The 22,244-nt window shown below is 42.6% G+C and overlaps 1 protein-coding gene across 11 annotated transcripts in view; it reads left to right on the top strand.

Moving 5' to 3' along the window:
• ARHGEF9 (Cdc42 guanine nucleotide exchange factor 9) overlaps window positions 1–22,244 on the top strand; it is a 278,066-nt gene that overhangs the window by 151,580 nt on the left and 104,242 nt on the right. The window contains exons 1-2 of one of the 11 annotated variants that reach the window (XM_053374049.1): window positions 2,271–2,591; window positions 7,073–7,134. The exons of 3 other annotated variants lie outside the window; for them this stretch is intronic. In XM_053374049.1, the coding sequence (XP_053230024.1) occupies window positions 7,105–7,134 (30 nt within the window). In that variant the 5' untranslated portion in view covers window positions 2,271–2,591; window positions 7,073–7,104. Of the gene's footprint in view, window positions 1–2,270; window positions 2,603–2,638; window positions 2,656–6,542; window positions 6,967–7,072; window positions 7,135–10,237; window positions 10,340–22,244 lie in introns of those variants that run through there. 7 more of the 11 variants (XM_053374045.1, XM_053374043.1, XM_053374046.1 and 4 more) reach the window with 7 other exon arrangements.

Here is a 22,244-nt window from a genome sequence, read left to right as displayed (position 1 = left end):
ATTTTCCAAAAGTGCCCCTTCCCACCCCCACCCCATCCCCGGACTCCTCTTCAACACTCTTTCATTCCCAAAATGCATCCTTTCAGTTAGTTATTTCAACATATCTACTCCATCTTTCTTTCACTGAGTGGGTTCCGAGGTGGTTAACAATATATCAGTACAATGTCATGAAACATTTGCCTTTAAAAGCATCAAAAGCAAAACAAATTACCATTATATTTAATTGTTCCAATTAATTGCCAAATAGATGAACCTAATAACGACCACAAATGTTTTAATGCAGGCAGAAATTGATAGAAACATTCAACAATTAAGATTGCTGTGAAGTTGTGATTGAGCCATAATAGCAATTCACCAGGCAGAATTACCTACCCCTGACTAAGGCTGTAAGAAAGGAGGGGAACCCTCAGCAATGTCTCATGCAAAGATGCAGTGCAGGGTCTCAGTGGGAAAATGCTTCCCAGGAGCCTCTGAATAGTGAATGCCTGTATTTCTTGTGGCACCTTTGTGGTTGTGTTAAGACCAGAGTTTTGGATAAATGCACTTTACATGGGGCTACTTCTAGAAGTGACTTGGAAACTGGTGTAAAATGCAGCTGCCATTATGCTGGGGTGGGCGTTGGGAGGAAGCGGAAGGCCTGGACATGTGATGCCACTTTTTCACCATAATTGAATGGAGTATGCTGGGAAAGGGCCTGGCTGGCTAAGTTGAAAGTGGAGCACCCAAAACTGAATGATGATGATGATGATGCAAGTCTTTAAAAAGAATAAGCTTTTTCATAGAGGGACATCCTGTCAGTGACTATTGGTATCCAGGATAGCTAAGTGGTACTTCTGTATTCAGAGGATGCCTATCTCTGAACACAAGTGGCTGGGATGCGGGAATAGTAATGGGAGCACACTGTTGCATGTGAGGTTTCCGGAATCCGGAGGCACCTGGTTGTCTTCCCCACCTCCGGCCCCGCTGGAATTTAGATTTGGACCAGATGGACCTACCCCGCCAGATATAGCATCCAATACCTTTTTCTTCTTTTGCTCCTAAGTCACTGCCGCCTCCTTCCCTTGCGGAACAAAGGGAGGTCAGGAGGAAAAGAAAGAGCGGAAGGAAGGAGGAAATGTGGGGCGGGGAAAGGGAGAAGGAAGGAAGGAAGAGGAAGGAATGGAAGGAAGGGAAGTCTGAAGAAAGAAAGAAGGGGGGAAAGAGGGGATGAAAGGAGAAATAGGAAGGAGGAAGAAAAAAGGGAAGAAGAAGGAACTTCTGCAGGAACAAGGAAGGAGAAGGAAATTGGATTTTGCTTTTCCGTGCTTGGAGCTTTTGCTCCTCTCCAGTTTTTCCTCCTCCTCCTCCTCCTTTTACCCTTTCCTTCTCTTCCTTGCCACTGAGTGACAGCGCCGCCTCTCCCCCGCCCGCCCGCCTGGCTCCTGGCAATTGATTCGTATGCGAAGGGGGTCCGCCTCGCGACGAGAGATGCGGCAGCAGCAGCAGGAGTGGCGGCGGCGGCGGCTTGAAGAGCCCTCCAGCGCGGCCAGGCTTCTGCTGCTCGGCGCTGCCTTGGCGAACTGAGCGGGCAAAGGCAGCTCCCCCACCCTACCCAAGAGCCGAAGCCACACACACACGCAAGCTCCTGGGGGAGAAGGACCTTTGCGGGAGTCGGCAGCCGCAGCAGCAGCAACAGCATCCTGCAATCTCAAGCGAAGAAAGAAAAAAAGAAAGAAAGCATTGAGGAGACTCCCCTCCCTCTTCTGTGGCTCCTTCCCTTCCTGCTCCCTTCCTTGTGCATCTTCTCCAGCGCTCAACTAGTTGGCGATACTGCTGCTGTTTTGCATCGCAGGTTCCAGCAGGGGCTGAGAGAGAGAGAGAGGAATATACAAAGCAACAGGCGCGTGCACGCTCTCCCCCTCCCCTCCACACAAACACACACACAAGCAGGCAGACCCAACAGAGCCTCTACCACCACCACCACATCATCCTCCAAACCAGCCACCCTAAAAAAAACCGCAAGCGGAGAGAGCCAGCGGATAAAAGAGGGAGCCAGAGAGCTAGAGAAGCGGTGCCTTTCCCTTGCCTCCTCCTCTCCTATAGCATGGTGGATGTATGGACAGTCTCACAGAGCAGAGGTTGACAGCTCCAAGCCTCCAAGCTCCACATCTGGAGCACTACAGTGTTCTGCACTGCACCATGACCTTGGATGTTCAGACGGTGGTGGTGTTCGCTGTCATCGTGGTGCTCCTGCTGGTCAATGTCGTCCTCATGTTCTTCTTGGGCACCCGTTGAATGGACTCTGGAGTGTGTTTTTTTCCTTCCTTTTTTGATCTCTCTCTCTCTCTTCCCCCTTTCTCCTCCCCCCCTTTTTCCTTTTATTTTTTGCTCCTGAGTTGGTGATGGTGGCAGCGAAGGAGGCGGCGGCAGCATACCACTAGCAAAACTCAAAACAAAACAAAACAAAAATCCCAAGTTTCCAAATTAACAAACAAAATCCATCCAGAGAGAAAGGGAGAGATTACACACACATAAAAGAGAGAGAGAGAAAGGAATTTCCTTACTGAGGGGGGAGAGCAGCTTTGAGAATCAACATGGCCTCGCTGTGATCTGTATGACGTTGGTATATTATCTCTCCCTAAATCTTTTGTCATGTCTTGTCTATTAAGTATGCCTGTAAGTGTATCTGCTTAATGCCCAGTTAATTCTATATTGATGGCTATAGATATACAGATATATATACACACACACTAAGCCAATGTCTCTGTGCCTACCTATCTAGGTAGACACAGAGTGCTGCTATAGCTCCATATCTCTGTCTATACTGAATTAATTCCTGCTTATATTTCTTGTTGTTTGCAAAGGATCAGTGGGAGATAAATATTTCAAAGTGAAATGTGGGTTTGCATCATAATAATGAGCAATGGATGCACTGCTAGTTTTTACATAGTGTGTGCATGTACATTTATTATTACTTCTTAAAGCGGAAAAAGGGCACTGGAATGCTTTGGCTTAATACCAAAATAAGGCTGCTTTGTGCCAAGTAAGTGGGAATCAAATGCCTTTGCAAAGGAGATTGCAGGGCTGGAGAGAGTGCCCATTCAGCTTTGCATTTTCCTGATATATATTTAAGAGGTTTGAGAGGAAAGGAATGCCATTGAAAGCTTTAGTCAGCTATTGGGAAATAAGAGTGTGTGGGGGAGAGGTTTATTTTATTTGGTTGCCTTGGAAGTGTGATTTGAATCCTCAGACCTTCTGGCCCCCGTTTCAACCCTTTCAGATCTGCTTTTACACTGCTTATTCACAGCTGCTCCATTCAGCCCACTAGAAGCACAACCAGCTGGGCTTCGGCTATTAGTGTGCTTCCCATCTTTGCAGACTGGCGAAGCAAATAGAAGGAGGTGTTTTGTTTCCTTTTAAAGCATGCTTCCCCCCCTTTTTTCTTTTTGAAGCCATGTTTTCACAGTGACTTGGTCTGTCAAGGTGGATGGGGGAGTGGGGGTAGGGAGGGGAGAGGGAAAAAAAAGCTTTATGCACCACTTAGATAACAAGATTCAAATATGGGTCGCTTAGGGTGACTTAATTCACATTGATTTCCTTGAGAATGAAGTGCTAAATTATGTTTTATGAGACTCTGGCAAAGAGGTGTCTTCCTAAAAAGAAAATGAAATTGTTCCATGAGAGATAGCTTTGCATGGCGGGGGGGGGGCAGGTATGAGGGATGCAGGTATGGTGAAACAAAGTCAAAGTGGTACAAATGTACCTTTGTGTCATATGCCTCCTGAAGCTGCGATATATAGAGAAAGGGTATGGTTGATTGCAGTCTTCCCTGCTCTTTATTTATTTATTTGCAGGAAGAAACGGCACAGGCAATTTTATCTTGTTCTATTTGCTTACATCATGTCCATCCATTGCCGTGTGTGTGTGTAAGTGTAAGTGCTGGTATCTGAAATGAATTAAAACACCGGCACATAATTTTACAAAGGTAGAAGTGCTGGTGTTTGAAAATAACTAAAACATGACCAAGTTGATAAAATCACCGAGAAAAAGAGAATAAAATTGGGTGGGAACACTGAGTGATTCTCGTTACCTATGGTTGATTTGGCAAATTTAGGAATAGAAAATTTACTGACATTCACAACAAGTGCTAATATAGAAATATATTGTGATATCGCTTTTTATTCATAACCTATTGCTTGGATTTCCAGCTTTCCTGATTTCTTCCCTTCTCTCTTACTTGTAGCTTTAAGAGAAGGAACAGGTGTTATTGCATTCAAGTTTGGGTGGGTGGTCTTTAAAAATAAAATAAATATTCAGTGAGACAATTTGGCTTGGAATATTTCCCTCCCTGAGTATTTAGACACACAAGTTGGTGTCCCCTTAACACAGCAGCATTTAGCAGGGTTCTCTTTTCTTATCCAATGCCTCTTTCCAGGAAACAAGAGATTGTTATAATGAAGTTAATATCTTTCATTCATTCATCTGGCATGAAGACTGAATGGTGGAACTGGGGGGGGGGGAATGAGGAAGAAATAAGATACATGGATTTTATTAGCATCTCAGAATGCTGCTTATTTCTCTGATGTTCAGTTTAGCCAAAACAAATTGCACAGTTGCACTTGGCAACTGTCAGATTCCACCACCTGGATGAATCAGATTTCTCCATGTCCAGATGTTGGCAGTTTGCTCTATGCATGTGTGTGCATATGGATGTGTGAACACTTAGTATGCAAAGGATCTGTTTTCTTTTGGCATGGCTCTCATGACTCATTTTGATTACATCACTGGTGCTTTTTATTTATTCATTATTTTGGAGGTGCATTTAATCAAGCTTGAAGTACCTTTAGATGCTTTAATTTGGGGGTGCCTGTTAGTTTATAGCAACAGGCGTATTATTTTGCTGATGCTGATACTCCTTGCCAGAGCAACAGATGCCTGAATTCTAAATTTTGTCAGGAATTCTGCAATTCAGAATCAGATCTCTCCCCCACCCCACCTCACCCCACCCCACACATAAAGAACAGTGGATGCCAGATTCAGACATTATGTCATGTCACCTGGAGTTTAAGGGTGGGGGGTGGAGATAGGAAACTTGAAGTGGGTTAAAATTGGGGGTGTATTTAAGACATTAAAAGCCTTAATTCAATATTGTTTACTGTAAAAGACTTAATGAGTCTAATGGAACTGATTCACAGGTAAAGCTGCCTAGGATTGCAGAATAATTATTAGTAAATGCTTGTTGCATATGTTTTAAAGATACATTTTGAAAACAGCCCCATTCTTAATACTCTGCCTACTGGTAGTGTGTTTGCCTGGAGTTGGCAGAGAACTCTGAGAGCAGCTGAACTTTGTGATTAGCTGAGCAGATATAGTACTAAAAACAAAACAAGAACCAGCAACCCATGATACTTACTTGTACCCCAGTTTGCAGGGTGTTGGTTGGGTCCCTTCCTGCTGTAGTGTTATATGATTATATACATATATAGTATATAACTTAAAAGAAAGACCCACTGAGATCACCGAGACTTACGCACATGTTAGTGTGTGCCGGACAAAACTGCAACTACAATTTTGCGTTTTGGGTTTGGTAACTTGGCTTGCTTGATGGGCAAAATAAGCCTTAAGGAGGGAGTGAGTATTTTATCAGCTTTGAATAGGGGTGGAGAACCTGGTGCCTTCCAAATGTTGTTGGACTCCAGCTCCCATAATTCCTGATTATTGGGCATGTTGGCTAGGGCTGATGGGAACTGAAGTCCCAACAACCAGAGAGCCACAAATTCCCTATGTTGAGTTGTCATTATTTTTATAAGAGAGAATAGAGGTCAGTTTTGTAGGCAACGGCATTCGGTTATGCTTTGTAGTCCTAGAAATGGGTGCTCCATACACCTGCTGCACAATATGTCACCCACCTGTCATGCAAATTTGAGCTATCCTGCTTTACGGCATCAGAAGCCCTCAAATTTTGCAAAGTTGCTCCCTCTCCATCTGGTATTCAAACCACAAGACGGTGCAGAGGGGGATCTCGCCTCTCTGATCTTTTGTGATGATAGGTTCCCTTAGCTACAGCTTTAGGTGATACCAGGGGTGTCAAAATTTGGATACAGTTGACAATAGTCAAGGAGTGAGGCTTGTGTATTTCATCAATCCCCTCCACCTTATGTTTTCCCCTACCCCATAATTTGAGCACTGTTCCCCTCCTGGATGTATAGCAACTCTCCAACTGTGGCATTTCCCCTCCCCATAGACAAATCTGAGAGAGAAATCCTAGCAACTGTGACCACATGTACTTTATAGATAAAAGTCTCAGATGCATTATTTTCTACAATATCCAAGAATAAAGCTATTGACTGTATCATAGCAACTCCTGCACCACTGTACTTTTTAAAAATAAAAATTAAAAAGCATATTTCCTCCTGATCTGTAATCCACCACCTTAAAGCTCCAGGATCCTTTCAAGATAAGAGGAGCATTGACACATCTCTCCTCCCTCCCTCCCTCCTGATGCTCTGGATTGGGGGGGGGAGGCAGTCTTTCATGCCACCGCTGCTGATGCCAGACCCATTGGGCTTTCCTGGTGGCTAGTACATTGAATCCTTCCAGGCTGATAGGATAAATTATTTTTATTTATTCTTCTCTTCAAACTCTCCTTTATTTCATTTCCAGCTCCTTCCTCCCTCCCTCCTTCCCTCCCTCCCTCCTTCTCCATCCCCTCTCCCCCTTCATTCTGAATTTCACATGTCAAGTAAGAGGGAGGGGGAATAGGCGAGCTCTGGATATTTCTGACGCTGTTTTGGCCTTTTTTGCATGAGCATTTGAGGCTGAATAGCTATTTATTTATTCTCTTCCCTGCCCATCTCCCCACTTCAGTGGAGGGCAAGGGTAGCTAGGGAGCTTTCCCCTTCTTTCCCAGTTCAGACAGTGGCAGGAAAGCTTAACTGGAATCCAGTCTTTCTGACTGGAGGGGGCAGTGGGGAACCCGGCAGAGAGGTGCTTTCTTCTAACGTTTGTTAACAGCTGCATGCCTAACCTAATTCCTCCTCTTCCTCCGTCCCTGTCTCTTTTCATAATGTGGTTATATTTCTCTTTGGATCAGGTATTCTGTACACAGCCCAACTGCTGTGTATAATGACCGAAGGAAAATTGCCAAAAATCAATGTAAGTTTTCTTTTTTTAAACACCCCCCCATTTATTTTAAATTATTAGAACCCATAGTTTATGGTTCATTGTCTCGTCTTGTGCTGTCCTGTCCATTAAAAAAATGTAATGAATGCTAGTTGAGTGAAAATGCCTTTCCTTCATTTCTCTGGGTGAATGCTGCCTGCCTGCCTGCCTGCATGTATGGGTGTATTTCTGCATCTTTCTGCTTGCACTTCGCTTGTGTGTGCAATGGATTGTGAACAATGCCTCTATATGGAGCAAAAAAAAAAAAAAAAGCACCGGAAAGGCTTTGATTTGATATGTTGCATTTACAGTGTGTCTCTTTTTGTGAGCTGAATTGGGTACCGTATTAATGTGCATCTCCATTAACTGGATATGAATGTAGCTGATGTATTAAAAGCATACTTAAAAACACTGCCAGTTGCTGGAACATAGCTGGTAATTCTGCTGAATGACTGATCTAATGGCCTGTTGTATTCAGTAGATTATGGGTTTTATGGTGGTTATTTTTAGCTGTTAAAACTGGAAGGTTATGCTACCTCTTCAATGCCTCATTTTGTTAGATGACCCAAAGCAATGCTTCCATGAGGTGAGGAGGTTGCCCTCACATTCTTATGGTAGGGTGAGTGGGGGGCTGGCTGTGAGAGATGCCTGATGAAATACCCTTCAGTTAGATGACACATGGCATTTAAAAAGCAATGCAGATGCCTAAAATATGCTGGTGGCCAGGATCAGTTGAGGTAGATAATGCTGTTTTTTTAGCATTCCTTTCTAAGGAAATGGTGTGCCGTAGTGTGAACTGCAGTGATTTATATGCTCCAGCCTAAAAATAGATGCTCTTAGAAGGAAGACTACTGAGGAAACCAGAAGAGGGCTTGCGCGTCTCATTCGATGCACTGTAGACAGATTTCATGTGACACCTGACTTTCCTTTTAGAGAGGGGGGGTCGGGAGGGAATAGCATTTTATCTTCCATTTTAGAGAACCCGCAGACAACTGGGATTTCTCTTAGCCCTCCTCCTTTTCCATGTTGAGTCCATTGCTTTTAAATCCTCCCATGCTAGCTGTACTGCAACATATATCTCCCCCAACCCATTTCTAAAAATAATACTGCCTTCTGCTTTATTGAGCACCATTATCTCTAGCATTCACAGGGCAAGCAAATAGGCCAACAGAGAATCCCTCGTTTCATTGATGACTTGTGTTACGTTGGTGAGCAGGCAGCTTTATCATTAGTGCAGTGCAACTGCATGTTGGCTCAGGAGTAGGACCAGCTATGCTCAATGTGGCTTACTCCTAGGTAGGCATACACAGAATTACAGCCCAAGAGGCAAGAAGGCTCAATCTATATTAAATACAAGTACTGAGATTTAGGTCGCATTCGTGGTTAAGGCACTTGACAAAAATCTGGATTAGTGTTTGTCATTTCTAAGGCTGGGTTTTTGGCAAAGCTGAGCCCCAAGGAGATCTAGCTTCTATATATAAGTTTTTTAAGGCAGCTAACAGTAGATCTGGCACTTGTGATTTGTATGTGTTTTACTTCTTGGATAACACTTTTTAAGCTTCCAAAATTCCTTGCAAACTAGAATCAAAGAGCAGTTTCATCTTTATTTGCAAAATTGCAATTAGATTTCAAAAGTTTTCTGACTTGTTTTGGACTGAATGGCTCTCTTTCAAGGGTAGCCTTCAGGTTTTTTTTTTTTAAATGAATGGTTCAACTGTCTGCTGTGAGATGGAAACAAAAGCAAAAAAAGAAGAGTTGTGTATTAATTTAAAGTTTGCATTAATGGAGTTGCTAAAATGAATCTAAGAGCTTTTTCTGTAACTACCTGCACTTTGCTTGGTTTTGTGCAATGGGGTGCCAAGAAAACACTTCTAGATAAATATGGGGTCATATTCACCCGCTCTCACCTTCATGTAAGATCTCTATCCTGTAGTGTGCAGTTGGGCCTAGGCCTAGTATATCATGGTAAATACAATAATTATCATCACTTTACTACATTCAAGCTAGCCAGCTTCCAGTTGTTCAGAAGGATGTAATGTCTGTTTCCACTGCACCGGTATATAGATATAGCACAGTATCCAATTAAGAACTCAGAATAGACCCTTGGAAATCAATGGCATTAAGTTGGTCATGACTGACAAGTCCATTGATTTCCAAGGGTCTACCTTGAATACAAGGTACCTGGATACAGGCCATGACCATTAATAATAGCATACTGCTGTTATGTCACCATACAGTGTGGAGATTGACAATGTGACATAATGAAAAATTTAGAGTCTCTGCCTCAAAGAGATTCCAATCTGTATGGTGACAGAAGTAGAATGCGTAAAAAGGGGAAGGGAAGAGTAAGAAGGAACAGATCCAGACAAGCTGCAGTTACGTGTAACTTAGACTTCAGCTGGGTTGTACGCACTGTTTGCATCACAGTTGTTTTCATAAGATGGGTTGCTACTAATGCAGCTCAACTGACCTTCTTTTTCCACTGCAAATCTGTGCACCATTATTTGAGAATGAATCCTGTTTGAAATCAACGGGATTTACTTCTGAGAAAGCATGAACGGGATTGTTCTGTATGTGTCTGAGCATGTTTGGTTTGGAAGTCTCATGGAAACCAGGCTGATAATTAGGTATCCGGGCTCATCCATTTCTAGTCTTATCTAGGATACCTCAAATTTAGCCTTCCCTCCTGCTTTTTTAAAGTGATGTTTCCAGGATATTAAAAAAAACCAAGATCCAGGAAATTTATGTGCATGAAATATGTGCAGGGAGCACCTTCCACCACTGAGCAGATATTTTTGGAACATTATTAGTGTGTTTGAATTCAGGGTGTGTTTTTTGCGAAATGTTGTTGACTAGTCAAGAGACTTAGATATTCATTAACATAAAAGGTGGAGCGTCTCAAGAAAAACCATTAAGCTTTACTGATTCCTGTCTGTAATAGTTTAGGTTCAGTACTCAACCAAAAATATGAGAATGTGTCCTCCAGCTGGGCTCTTTTTTCCTTACTTAAAAGGGGTCAGCCACAACCCTGTTTTCACTTTAGCTGTAAGGCTACCAAAGCTCTCAGATTAAGCTGCATTTGATCCTGGTCAGTATTTGGGCAGACAAGGACCGAAGAGACTGCTCTGCACAGTGTTGAAAATTTGGGAGGTAGCCTTCCTCTGTCTGAGCTGGTATGAAGAGAATATTCGGGATTAAGGTGAGCAGGACTTCTTAATTCTCATAGTAATGCTTATAACTAAGATTCTCCTTGTTTCAGCATTCCTCAGGATCACAATAAACCTGCTAGAGATTCCTCTGGCATCTGACTTAGGCCAGCAAATGCATTTTCCTACATGTCCTAACAGCGCTGACTTACTGGGGGAAATGCTATTACTTTGCAAAAATAATAAATAAAAACAAATCCCCATAAATTCCATATGTAACGGAAAGTGTGGGCACTGTCGTTCTGTGTTCATAATTTGATGAACGAGTTTGCTGTTTAATCTTGAACAAACTGTGCTGGTCTCCCCAGAGGTGGATGCTTCTCTGTAGTAGTGAATGAAAGAATTCTGCTTTATATATCTGAGTGTGAAAGGCAGCACCTCATCGGAATATAAGTGCTGTTCTGCTTTTCTCTAGTGTTGTTTAGTCCTCGTTTGGTGCTGTTTTTAAAGGAAGTTTTTAAAGAATCCAATGCTCTTTACAATGTTCTTACCCTTCACCTTTATTGTATTGAGGTATTTATTGTAAACGCTTCTGCGGTTCCGTTTGAGGGCCAAAAGATAGTTTATAATTTATTTATAAATATAAATACGTAAATAAAAGACTAGGCTGTATTTGCTGTTATATTTCAGGAAGAGACTAAGAGCAGGCTCTCAATGCTGATCTTTTTAAAATGACATGTTATTCATAGTACATTATTATGCCATTTGTCGCTGACCTGGAAGGCATTTCTCACTGAGCTATGCTTCTGGTAATCTTTCGGATGCTCACTGCTGAACAACGGCAAATCTAGAAATCTCTATTTTTCTGGGTTTTCTGTTGTGATAACTCTGATATATTTACATGAGCATCTTTTTGGTTCCCTGTGGAAGGCAGGTGCCTGCTGTTCAATGACTCCTTTCCTTTGGCTCCAAGTCCTTGAATGCACAATGTCCTTTGTTTTGTGGGCCACCTAACAGGCAGCTGTGAAAATGATTCTGATGGTGTCACCAAGACTTCAGGAGAGAATTTGCCTGCTGGAAAGGAATGAGATTAAAACACACACACAACTTCTTTATGAGCAACAATAATAGGGTTATTACAATTGCATGGACTATGCAATGAGCTATCTTAGGCCCAGTATGGGGATCGGAGAGGAATTAGTTTTGGTTTGCGTTTTAATACAAACTGACCTAGTTTGCACTTTGCAAACCAAGACATGAAAAACAACACAGCTGTCCTTTGAAATTTGTGCATATCAGAATTTTATGATGCAATTTGTCAATTAAAACAATGTATACAAAATTGCATATATTAGGGAGATGTGTGAGCAGGCGTGTATATTAGTGGAAGTGACATTGAAAAATGCATTAGAGGAAAAGGCTTGCAAAAATGTACATAGGCAGAATTGTATACAAAAGTGTTTATATCAGGAGGAGTATGCATGAAAATGCACATGAATTTTTGTTTATGATTCCCTCTTCTCCAATCATAAACAGAAGCAGAACATGGGTAAACTGAATTTAAGACTGGAAAAATGAGAATCTGAAATTGATAGATTCTTCCATTCCTAGCCCAGACTCCCTGCTGACTCCCTGCAAACTATGTTTTGTAAATTGGGAGCCAGCCTTGAGACCTTGCACTCTGCACTTCTTCTTTCTCTCTCTCATAAAACCCCCTTCCCTTTGCTTCTTAGTTTTAATCTCTGGTGTAACACTGTGCACTCAAGGTATCCATAGTTAATTTTAACCATGGTTTCTTCTTAATCAGATTTGGCAAACACATGCTTATATACGACTTCAGTCCGTGGTTTCTGAGTAAACCATGGTTTACTTAACCACAATATGCATTAAGTATGGTTTGACTCAGTGCTAATGTATCGCTAAACCACAGTCGACTATGGAAGGGGAAGGAGAATTCATGGTATGGAAGGCGAGAGAAGGATACGTTCTTGTTAGTGAGTCTGGAGGGAGCCACATACATGTCCCTAGTTTTATTTGTACATGTTAATTTGTTTTCAGTGGGTGTAAGGTAAAGTGGGACATTGGCTTTAGGACTGAACAAGAATGCTAGATACAAAGTGGAGCTGGCTCAGGGCTCTGTTGCCACTAATGTGACATACAAATTCAAGAAATAAATCGCTTGTCACCCCAGATTTTTAAATTTCTTTTTAAGGTATGCTGCTAAGCAGCTACACTTGTATTCTGAGCTACGCACACAGAAATGGTTTTGACATATCAAGTGCCCCTGCTATGTGAACAAGATTGAAGATTTGCTCCTAAGAGGATTATTTCAATAATTCTTATAGACTAGATTTTTCCATGTTAATTTTTCTGGGCTTTGTCTCATTCGGTCCCACCAATCAGTATTTATTTGCCAAGCAATATTTAGATGCCTGTGTTTTTCACAATTGTTACTGTTCTAATATGGGGGTGGTAACGATGATGATGATGATGATGATGATGATGAATTATTTGATGCCTGCAAGTATGCAGCTCGGACAGTCTGTGGTTCATGACGCACAAGCAAAGCATTTCAAGGCAACACTCACGGCTAAGCCCCAGAGCGTAGCCACAAATTTGCTGGGGTCACAGTGTTGCTCCCATCATAACTGTTGCTCTGTGCTTCCTCTTCACATATCAGAAGTTTGGGGCAGCCTGAAAGATTCTTGGTTGCACGCCCTTTCTCTTTCTAGGGAGCCCGTTTACCAAAGTCCGCACACAGCCTTCGCAAAAGAGAGAGATAGATAATCATTGAGCCATTAATAGCTACAGTATTGACCCTTCCCTTTGCAGTTAGCAGTGATAACTTATGAGTAAATGCAAGTTATTATTCTGTCTTCATTGCATTGTCTGGTCCTCAAAATGCATGAGGGAAGTGGAAATTCATGCAGAATCTAGTGCCCTGATATCAGTGTAGTTTGATTCACATTGCAAGAGTTGTGGCCAGTGGGTTTTTTTCCTGGGGGGACACATGGGGACACATACCCCTAAACATTTTGTGAATCTAAGTTTGGCCTCATTGAGGGACAGTATTTCGATATGAGTAGGTAAATGAGAGTACCCATATATATCTCTATATATGTATGTATATATAGGAAAAAAGCACCAGTTGTGGCTATCATATGCTCTGATAGATTGGTTAAGAGTGTGGGCTGTGAGCCAGGAATTCCTTGGTTCAAGTCCTCTCCTGAGCCATGAAATTGACAAGAGGCCTGAGGCAGACTGATGCTTTCCCCTCCCCACTTTTGCAACAAGGGGATAGTATCACCTACCTTAATGTGTTGTTGTTAGTGTTTCTGTCAGTGTCTGACAAGTTTCTTTCTGGGCACTTCAGAACAGCTCTAAATCAGGAATGGGGAGTACTTTTTAAGCTGAGGGATTCATTAACCAGTAACAAGTTATTGAGTGGAGCCAGATCCAAACATGGATAGGGCTAGATAAACATCTGTACACATGCACACGCCACACACACACTCTCTCCATTCAAACTGAAGCATATATTGAACTCTTACTAACTCCACTAAAATTGTGCCTTCAATTTTCTCCATGGACAATTTAAAAAACCAATGTTTGTAAAAAAAAGAGAGAAAGAAACAAGCTCTCCAACATTCTTTATGTGTTCTGAATGTGCAGAAGGCAAAAATAACTCACAAATTCCAGAAGAAGTATGCAAAATAAGGTGCACAGCTCAACTGCCTTACAGCTATTAAAGCCTCAACCTTCAAATGCAATTGCACCCTAAAAATTCCATTCATGCAGTTGCAAAATTCATGGACAACATTTGCATTTTTGCAAGGAACATAATTCTACCTGTCTCTGCTAAGACATTTCCCCTCTGCTTCGATTTTCTAGCAGATGAAGGAGCGGCAGTTGCTCTTTTTGCACAACATTAAAGTCCTTGCTGAACAGCTGCTGAGTGGGAGGGGACCAAGAGGGCCTGATGAAATCTGGCCATGCAGTGGGAGTTCCCTATCCCTGGTTTAAATATAAATATTAGGTGTGAGCATTTTTGCAAGCATATTTACTTATTTACATAGCACCATCAGTGTGCATAGCACTTTACCGAGTACAATAGGATAGGTCCCTACCCTGATGAACTTGCAAGGAAAGGAATTGAATGCACACGGCAGTTATATGTGCTTAGGGTTAGCTGCAGTAGGACTTGGAACAAGGAAGTTATACCAAAGTTGGGTTTGGGGGAATGTTCTGAAGGAACACGATCAGGCAGGTGATCTGAAAGACAGTTCCAACAGAAGCAGCTTGTCATGCAAGGCAGAGCCACACTCCTCCCAACAACTGGGTCATTTCTGCTTACCAGGAGGGGGGGGGGAGGTGGTGAGGATTTGTAGTGCAAATCGTAGAATCATAGAACTATAGATCTGGAAGGGACCCTAAGGGTCATCTGGCCCAACCCCCTGCAATGCAGGGATCACAGCTAAAGAATCTGGCACTCTTGCCAATGCATTTAAATTGCACCAGCTAGCATGCAACGCTCCTCCTCCCAGTAAACAACATCAACCCACCTGCCAAGTAGCTTAACGTAGCAACTCTGCGCTACCCAGCAAGTTGTTTCTTAGTTCCAAATGAATAGGGGCAGCAAGGAAGAAAAGTCTTTGGAGGAAGCAAACTTTGAAATGAGAAAATATATTGGAGGAAAATTTGCATTTGAATTAGAAAGATATTGCCCCCAATCCAACAAAGGAGAGATTTTCAAGCAGCAGGTTTTGCCACATGGTGCTGAGGTGGGATGAGATCTGCTTCTGCCTTGCAGTGCTCCTTGAAGTCCCATTGAACTGGCTGTATATCTGGGTGCACATTCTAATCCAAATGCAGGTCACTGATTGTTGCATGTATGACTAATAGAGGCCTTGATCCATGCCATTAACTTTTGGAAACTTCTTGGCCTGTTTTTAGTGATAGGGTTGTTGTTGTTAATGGCACCCATGATTTCATACCCTCCAGGTGCTTTGAAAATGCCGGGACTGTCCCTGAAAACCCTCTAGCCACCACAGCTTCTCACAGTGTCCCTGGTCTCAAATTCCCAAGGGACCTTCCCTTCAGTAAAGCATTTCAGTCTATTACCAGACTCTCAAACACATTTCTTAGATCTATGCCTCCCTCTTCCCCAACCCACTTAGTAAGCCTCACTTCCAGTTGGAGGAGAGGGACGTGTAAACAGCATATAACTTTGCATTGGGGCTTGCAAGCCTCAACTATCTTGAGTCCTTTCCCTTTCCATGTGCTATTAAAAATATTTATGCTCCAGCTGCAAACCTTTTCAAATAAGCATAAGTTTTGGTTTTTAAAAAAGAGACTGGTTACTTGTCCTTCTGCTTCTATTTTGTGAGATGGGCACGCAGCTGGTATGCACATTGTTTTTTTCTATGGGTAGGTCCCCCTCCCCCTGCGTGTGGTGCAAGATAAAATGTATAAATAAAAACAGGAAGGGAATTTGGTGCACCTTTTAACTTTTCATAACTCTGCCTGGCGTGCTCTGGTCCATAGGGTCACGAAGAGTCAGACACGACTAAACGACAAAACAACAACAACAACAACAACAACAATACCCATGTTTCCCAAACTTGGGTCTCCAGCTATTGCTGGATTACAGCTTGCATCATCTGTAGCTAGCAGCACCAGTGATCAGGGATGATGGGAACTGTAGTCCAAAAACAGCTGTAAACCCAAGTTTGGGAAACCCTGCTCAATGCCGTGAGTTCCTACCATCATCTTTGCGCGAGGTGCCCTGTTTGGTCAAGTCGGGGAGCAGTAGCAGCAGCAGCAAGGGGAGGAAGCGAAACACATGCCACGGCTGCATACTGATGTAGAATAGGATGTCCCTATTTTCATCTGAGGAATGTTGGAGGGTATGTGGGAAATAGTGATGGGGCATTTTAAAAAGCCTTGGTGGATCAGACCGAAAATCAGTTCTAGCCCAATGTTCTGTTTCCACATATGGCCAGATGCCTTTGAGAAACCCACAACCAGGAAAGGAAAGATAGCCTTACCTCTTTTATACCTACTAGGTCACTGTGTTCTATAGGAGAGCTACACCTGCAAATTACAAAGATTATCTGAAGCCTGCTTTACAGTAACTTGGACCAGGACTATTAGGTGCCACATTCTGTGGAATAGTATTCCTGTTGAGATATGTCAAGTGCCCCTAACTGCAGTTTCCGGAAACAGTTGGAGACATTTCCGTTCCAAAAAGGTTTTCCTGGTGAATGAATAGGTCTCTACCATGGGTGTCTTCTGTATACAGTGGTACCTTGGGTTAAGAACTTAATTCGTTCTGGAGATCTGTTCTTAACCTGAAACTGTTCTTAACCTGAGATACCACTTTAGCTAGTGGGGCCTGCCGTGTCCCATCACATGATTTCTGTTCTTATCCTGAAGCAAAGTTCTTAACCCAAGGTACTATTTCTGGGTTAGCGGAGTCTGTAACCTGAAGCGTATGTAACCTGAAGCGTCTGTAACCCGAAGCACCACTGTATTGTTCTTAAAATTAACAGACATTATCTTTTTTTTTTTAAAGAACTTCTAAAAATTTTTAAAGAAAAGTTGCTCATCCCCCTACTCCTGACCTTTTCAGGTTTGGCATGAACGTTTGAAGCAGAATTGTGTGTTTGAATGGCTTGAAAGCCTCTTTGGAACCAGGAACTCTGCTTTGATTCACCCAGGAAGGTAGAACTGGTTGGCCCCCTCTAACACATGCATATTTTGCCATTTTTGCATATAGATGGTTTCTTGGTACAGTGGTACCTCGGGTTAAGAACTTAATTAATTCTGGTGGTCTGTTCTTAACCTGAAACTGTTCTCAACCTGAAGCACCACTTTAGCTAATGGGGCCTCCCGCTGCCACACAATTTCTGTTCTCATCCTGAAGCAAAGTTCTTAACCCGAGGTACGATTTCTGGGTTAGCAGAGTCTGTAACCTGAAGCATCTGTAATCCGAGGTACCACTGTAGTTGTTGGGGGGGGTTTCATGTTTGTTGCCACTTGCTCTGGGATTTATTTTCGAATGAAAAGCAGAACACAAATTATAAATAAGGAAATAAAGCTTTTAAGAAAGTGTTTTGGGAAAGGGCAGAGCCTGTGTTGTGTGTTTGGGAGATGTCTCCATTCAGAATGTGATCTCAGATAGCAGAAGCAAAAAATGTCCCCCAAGCAGACATTACTGGGCTAGGTGGTTTGACTCGGCATAAGGTAACTTCCTACGAATCAGTGGTTATGATTCAAGAGCTAGATACATGCTTTGCATGCAGAATGTCACATCGTCGATGGCGTAGTGCTGGGGGGGGGGCACAGAGGCGATTGCTCCAGGCGCAAAGCTGCTTCTCCATGCGAACCAGGAAGCCACCTCTCCAGACAAATCCAGTTCTTATCTCTGTGGCTGTGATCTCCTGGGTGACTCAGACGCTGTGAGGCAGTTGAATGTACATGCATGCTCCATTTCCTACCTTCTGCATAGCCACCGGCACTGGCAACCCATGCTATGTCACTGCACACGGTTAAAGTTGTTGCTTCTCCAGCCAAGAGGATCTTGGGTAGCAGACAGGACTTGGATGAGCCAGAGGACATGGTTCAGGAGTAGATCAGGGCTGGGGAACTCATGGCCCTCCAGGCATTGTTGGGTTCACAACTCCCATGAACCCCAACCAGCATGGCCAGTAGTCAGAGAGGAGTTTTAAAAGACCACCAACATCTGGTTCCCTGTCTCTGGGGTAGGGCAAGCAGCAAGCAGTGGTGGGGCAAGTAGAGTAGCAGCAAGTTATACCCATAGTGTAATTTGCTAGTTCTTCAAACTATTTTTATGCTTCCCCTTAATGAAAATGATCTGATAATTAATGTCAAACGACGTGGGTGGCGCTGTGGGTTAAACCACAGAGCCCAGGACTTGCCGATCACAAGGTCGGCAGTTCGAATCCCCACGACGGGGTGAGCTCCCATTGCTTGGTCCCTGCTCCTGCCAACCTAGCAGTTCGAAAGCACGTCAAACTGCAAGTAGATAAATAGGTACCGCTCTGGCGGGAAGGTAAACGGCGTTTCCGTGTGCTGCTCTGGTTCACCGGAAGCGGCTTAGTCATGCTGGCCACATGACCCGGAAGCTGGACACCGGCTCCCTCGGCCAATAAAGTGAGCGTCGCAATCCCAGAGTTGGTCATGACTGGACCTAATGGTCTGGGGTCCCTTTACCTTTACAATATATACATTTACTATGTGAGAAACATCTCAGTAACTAGTCAGTAGTGATCAAATGGACATTTGCTCTCCTGGCTTTCCAATGCAGAGGGTCACTGGGACTTAACAAGAGGGAGAGGTGACAGCCACGGCGCAGCGGAGCTTAGCCCAGTGTGGTGCATGGCAACCGCTACTGGAATTGGTTCATTCCAGGCATTGTACAAACCAACTTAAGTGTACCAAGGTACCGATAGTAAAACAGATTTCATTTGCAGGGCGAGGAGGGATATATCTTGTGCTTTATACAAAGTAATTGCTTTAGGTTGCTGCGGCCATAAAGACAGTAAAGTTGACATACGTTGATGCCCTTTGTATAGTGTCTCTTGTTGATATGCTTCTCCCACCATTGGGGGGAAATGCCAAGCTCCACAGGGCAAAATTCATAAAGAAATGCTTCTGAGCAAACCTCATTGAAATGAATAGGTGCTGCACAAAAGTTCTTGGATTGTTCTTGCACAGTTCCCATTCAGTTCAACAGGCCTTTTGCTAGAGAACTTTTTCTCCAGATGGTCCCCTTAGGCTCCTGCATACAGTTTGTTTGCTTTTTCAGATGATAACTATTCCAAAATCTTGCATATATGTCAATTATGAGAAGAATGCATTCATCCGTCACTTGTTTACTGGTGTCTTTTGATTGGCAGCAGACTCTCAAGAGCCCTTGTGAAATCTCCCTTTTGGTCACAACTCCATTACAGTGATCAAATAATCATACTTGACAAATAATCATACTTGTAGAATAGAAACACAGTAGTTTACTCAAATGTGGGGAACACAATACTTTATATATACAGTATTTTCTGTTTCTCTTAAAAGAATAAATGGTCATGTGAAACTGACAGATAAATGCCTTACGGATCAATCAGCAGCCGTAGTCCAAAAAATGCAATTACAAAGCTTATTTTATGTGCTATAATCGTAGCTGTCAACGTTTCCCTTTTTTAAAGGGAAATTCCCTTATTCCGAATAGGATCCCTCACAAGAAAAGGGAAAAGTTGACAGCTATGGCTATAATGCACATTTGTAATCCTGGTGAATATTTTTTTTTGGTTTGTTTGTTTTTTTGAACCTTGATAGGTTATATTATGAGAAAAGGATAAATGAATCTGAATAACATGTTACTATTTTGTGGAAACTGCTTATTTTAGGATGTTGTGTATTATTAGAGTTTTTATACTTCCTTTATTTTTGGACATAATTGGCCTAGTACAAACCTGATTTTCTAAAAGTTGCTTTGGTGCATTTTGTGTGTGTGTGTGTGTGTGTGTGTGAGAGAGAGAGAGAGAGAGAGAGAGAGAGAGAGAGAGAGAGAGAGAGAAGTGGGGATATTAACACCCCTCCCAAGTTATTATTTTACCCTGAACATGTTTGCAGGTGATCATTGAGTATAGGCCTCCTAAAAATAACAAAGAGAATATGTTGTGTCACAGTTATTTCTATATTCTAGGGCAGGCGTCTTCAACTTTTTTTCAGACCCAAGACGCACTTTTAACTGAATCATGCATTTTGTGACCCATTTGCTTATCATAATTTCTTAAACAGTGAAACAGAGAAAAAGTGAAACTGACAAATTCCTCTCTTCCTATTCTGGAAAGGGTATGGTCTCCTCACTTATCCAGATGATAATATCCTGTGCTTGAGGAAAGGCTAAGCTGCTTCCTTCCAATCTTATTTCAATCTGCTGCCACATATCCAGGGCCTCCATCATCATTTCCTATCCTGCTGAGAATTCAACGCAGTTTATGAGCTCCTGTTGGGACAATGTTGACCAAGAGGCAATAAAAAGGAAAAAGGTTTAGAATGATTTATGGGTTGGGAACAGCAACCTTCCCCTTGGTTGAGGCAAAGGCTCTTTTTTGGCCCTTTGCCCCTGATTTTCTTGAAGGCTGTCTCCCCAGCTCCATCAGCCTCTGTGAAGCACAGGTATATCATTTCCATAGTTTTGAACAGAGGGTTGCATTATCTTAATGGGGAAGAGACAACTGGTAGTTAGATTATGTCCATCCCTCTTCCCATTTGGAAAAAAAGGAAGAAGAAAGAGAAGATGCTGAAACCTTGCTGGGAGGAAAAATAGTTCTTTGGTCTGGATTTCTCTCTGGACTGTATTTGCACTAGCCTGCCATTGTGCTGGTTTCATTGACTGTTTCCCAATGGAAACAGGTAGGAGAAGAAGTGGAAGTTGAAAAGGGTGCTTCGTGGTTGCATGGAGTGGGAAAGGGAAGCTCCAGCAAGCAAATTTGTGGGGAGTGATGGTGGGAGGTGGCAAGCAGGATGGCTGATCCCCCCTTTAGTACACCTAAATGCATGTTGTATATCTAGAAATAGTTGTTTGTTTATTAGCTGTTGCATTTATATCCCACATTTCCTCCAAGAAGTTCAAGGTGGGGTACATAGGTCTGCCCCATAACATTTCATGCTTGCATCAACTGTGAGGTAGTTCTGGGTGAGAGACAATGACTGGCCCAGGGAGCTTCATTACTATTATGTTTTACCATAATAACCACTGCACCACACTGTCAAGTGCAAGAGTAATGACCAACCTGAGAGATGATTTGAGCCAAGGAATGGGTTTCTCAAGGGTTAATCAGAACCTGTTGGTACTGAACCATTCCAGCACATTGGAACCTTGAGATTCTCTAGCCCTCCTTGAACCAGAGATTACAGGAAGTAGCTATGTTATGCCTAAAAGTGAAGACCCATGGCTAACAACCAATAGTAGACCCACCCCCCTCAGTGAATTTGTCTAATCCCCCTCCAAAGCTACCTGTGCCAGTGATCATTAGCTCACCTTGTGTTAGCAGGATCTTTCAAGCAGATTCCAAAACCTCTTTGACTGGTGGGATAAAAGAAAAACCTGTGTGTGCCATAGAAAGTGAAGCCTCTTTTTGGTCCCTTCTGACTCTCTTAAATATAATTGCCTGTCTCCAACCTAATGCGAGTGCCTGAGATAGTGTTTAATACCACGTTTTAATAGGACAGTTTCATTCTCGTCACCATCCTTAACCTGGAAGATTTTCTTTGTCTTCCCAGGCATGAAGAGAAACTTTTCTCGGTGCAACCCAACTGCCCCATGCTGTAGAGAAGGGGAGGGCAGACTTTTGGCTTGAAAGATCCGTTGTTATTTTTTTTTACTAGAACCCAGAGATTCACCAGCATTAAAGAATTCTGAACCCAGGAATTTGTTTTGAGTATCAGAACTGGACTGAATAGATAAAACCCACTCCATGTTTTCCCCAAGCAATATAATTTAGGAGTTCTTTCATTGCTGTCATCTCAAATAAACAGGGGACAGAAATACTTGCTAATCTACTTCAGATCACTCAGGTATCCACTAGTAGATCCCAGTCTACATTTTGCTTATCCCTGTTTAGGGATGAGCTTTCAATTTTGCTTTCTCTAAATTTCTCATTTTCCCAACATTAAGCCACACTTAAAAAAAAAATTTTTTTGCCACACTTTCGTAGCAATTTGAAACTTAAAAAAACTCCTTGTGAAAATTCATCACAATTTCTCCCAGTAAACACATTTTTTTAATATGCAGTTCTGACTAGAAATCCAAATTTGGGCAAGCAATCTTTCCTAATAAAATGCAATTTTTGTATGCTATTTTCACTAATGTATGCACTTCCCCCTAATATATGCATTTTTGTATACATCGGGTGGTTGGAGAACTGCATTGCA

The sequence above is a fragment of the Podarcis raffonei genome, chromosome Z (genome assembly GCF_027172205.1).
Source record: "Podarcis raffonei isolate rPodRaf1 chromosome Z, rPodRaf1.pri, whole genome shotgun sequence".
NCBI lineage: Eukaryota > Metazoa > Chordata > Lepidosauria > Squamata > Lacertidae > Podarcis > Podarcis raffonei.
Note: the sequence above shows the minus strand (reverse complement) of the source record. Positions and strands in the feature narration are given on the sequence as shown.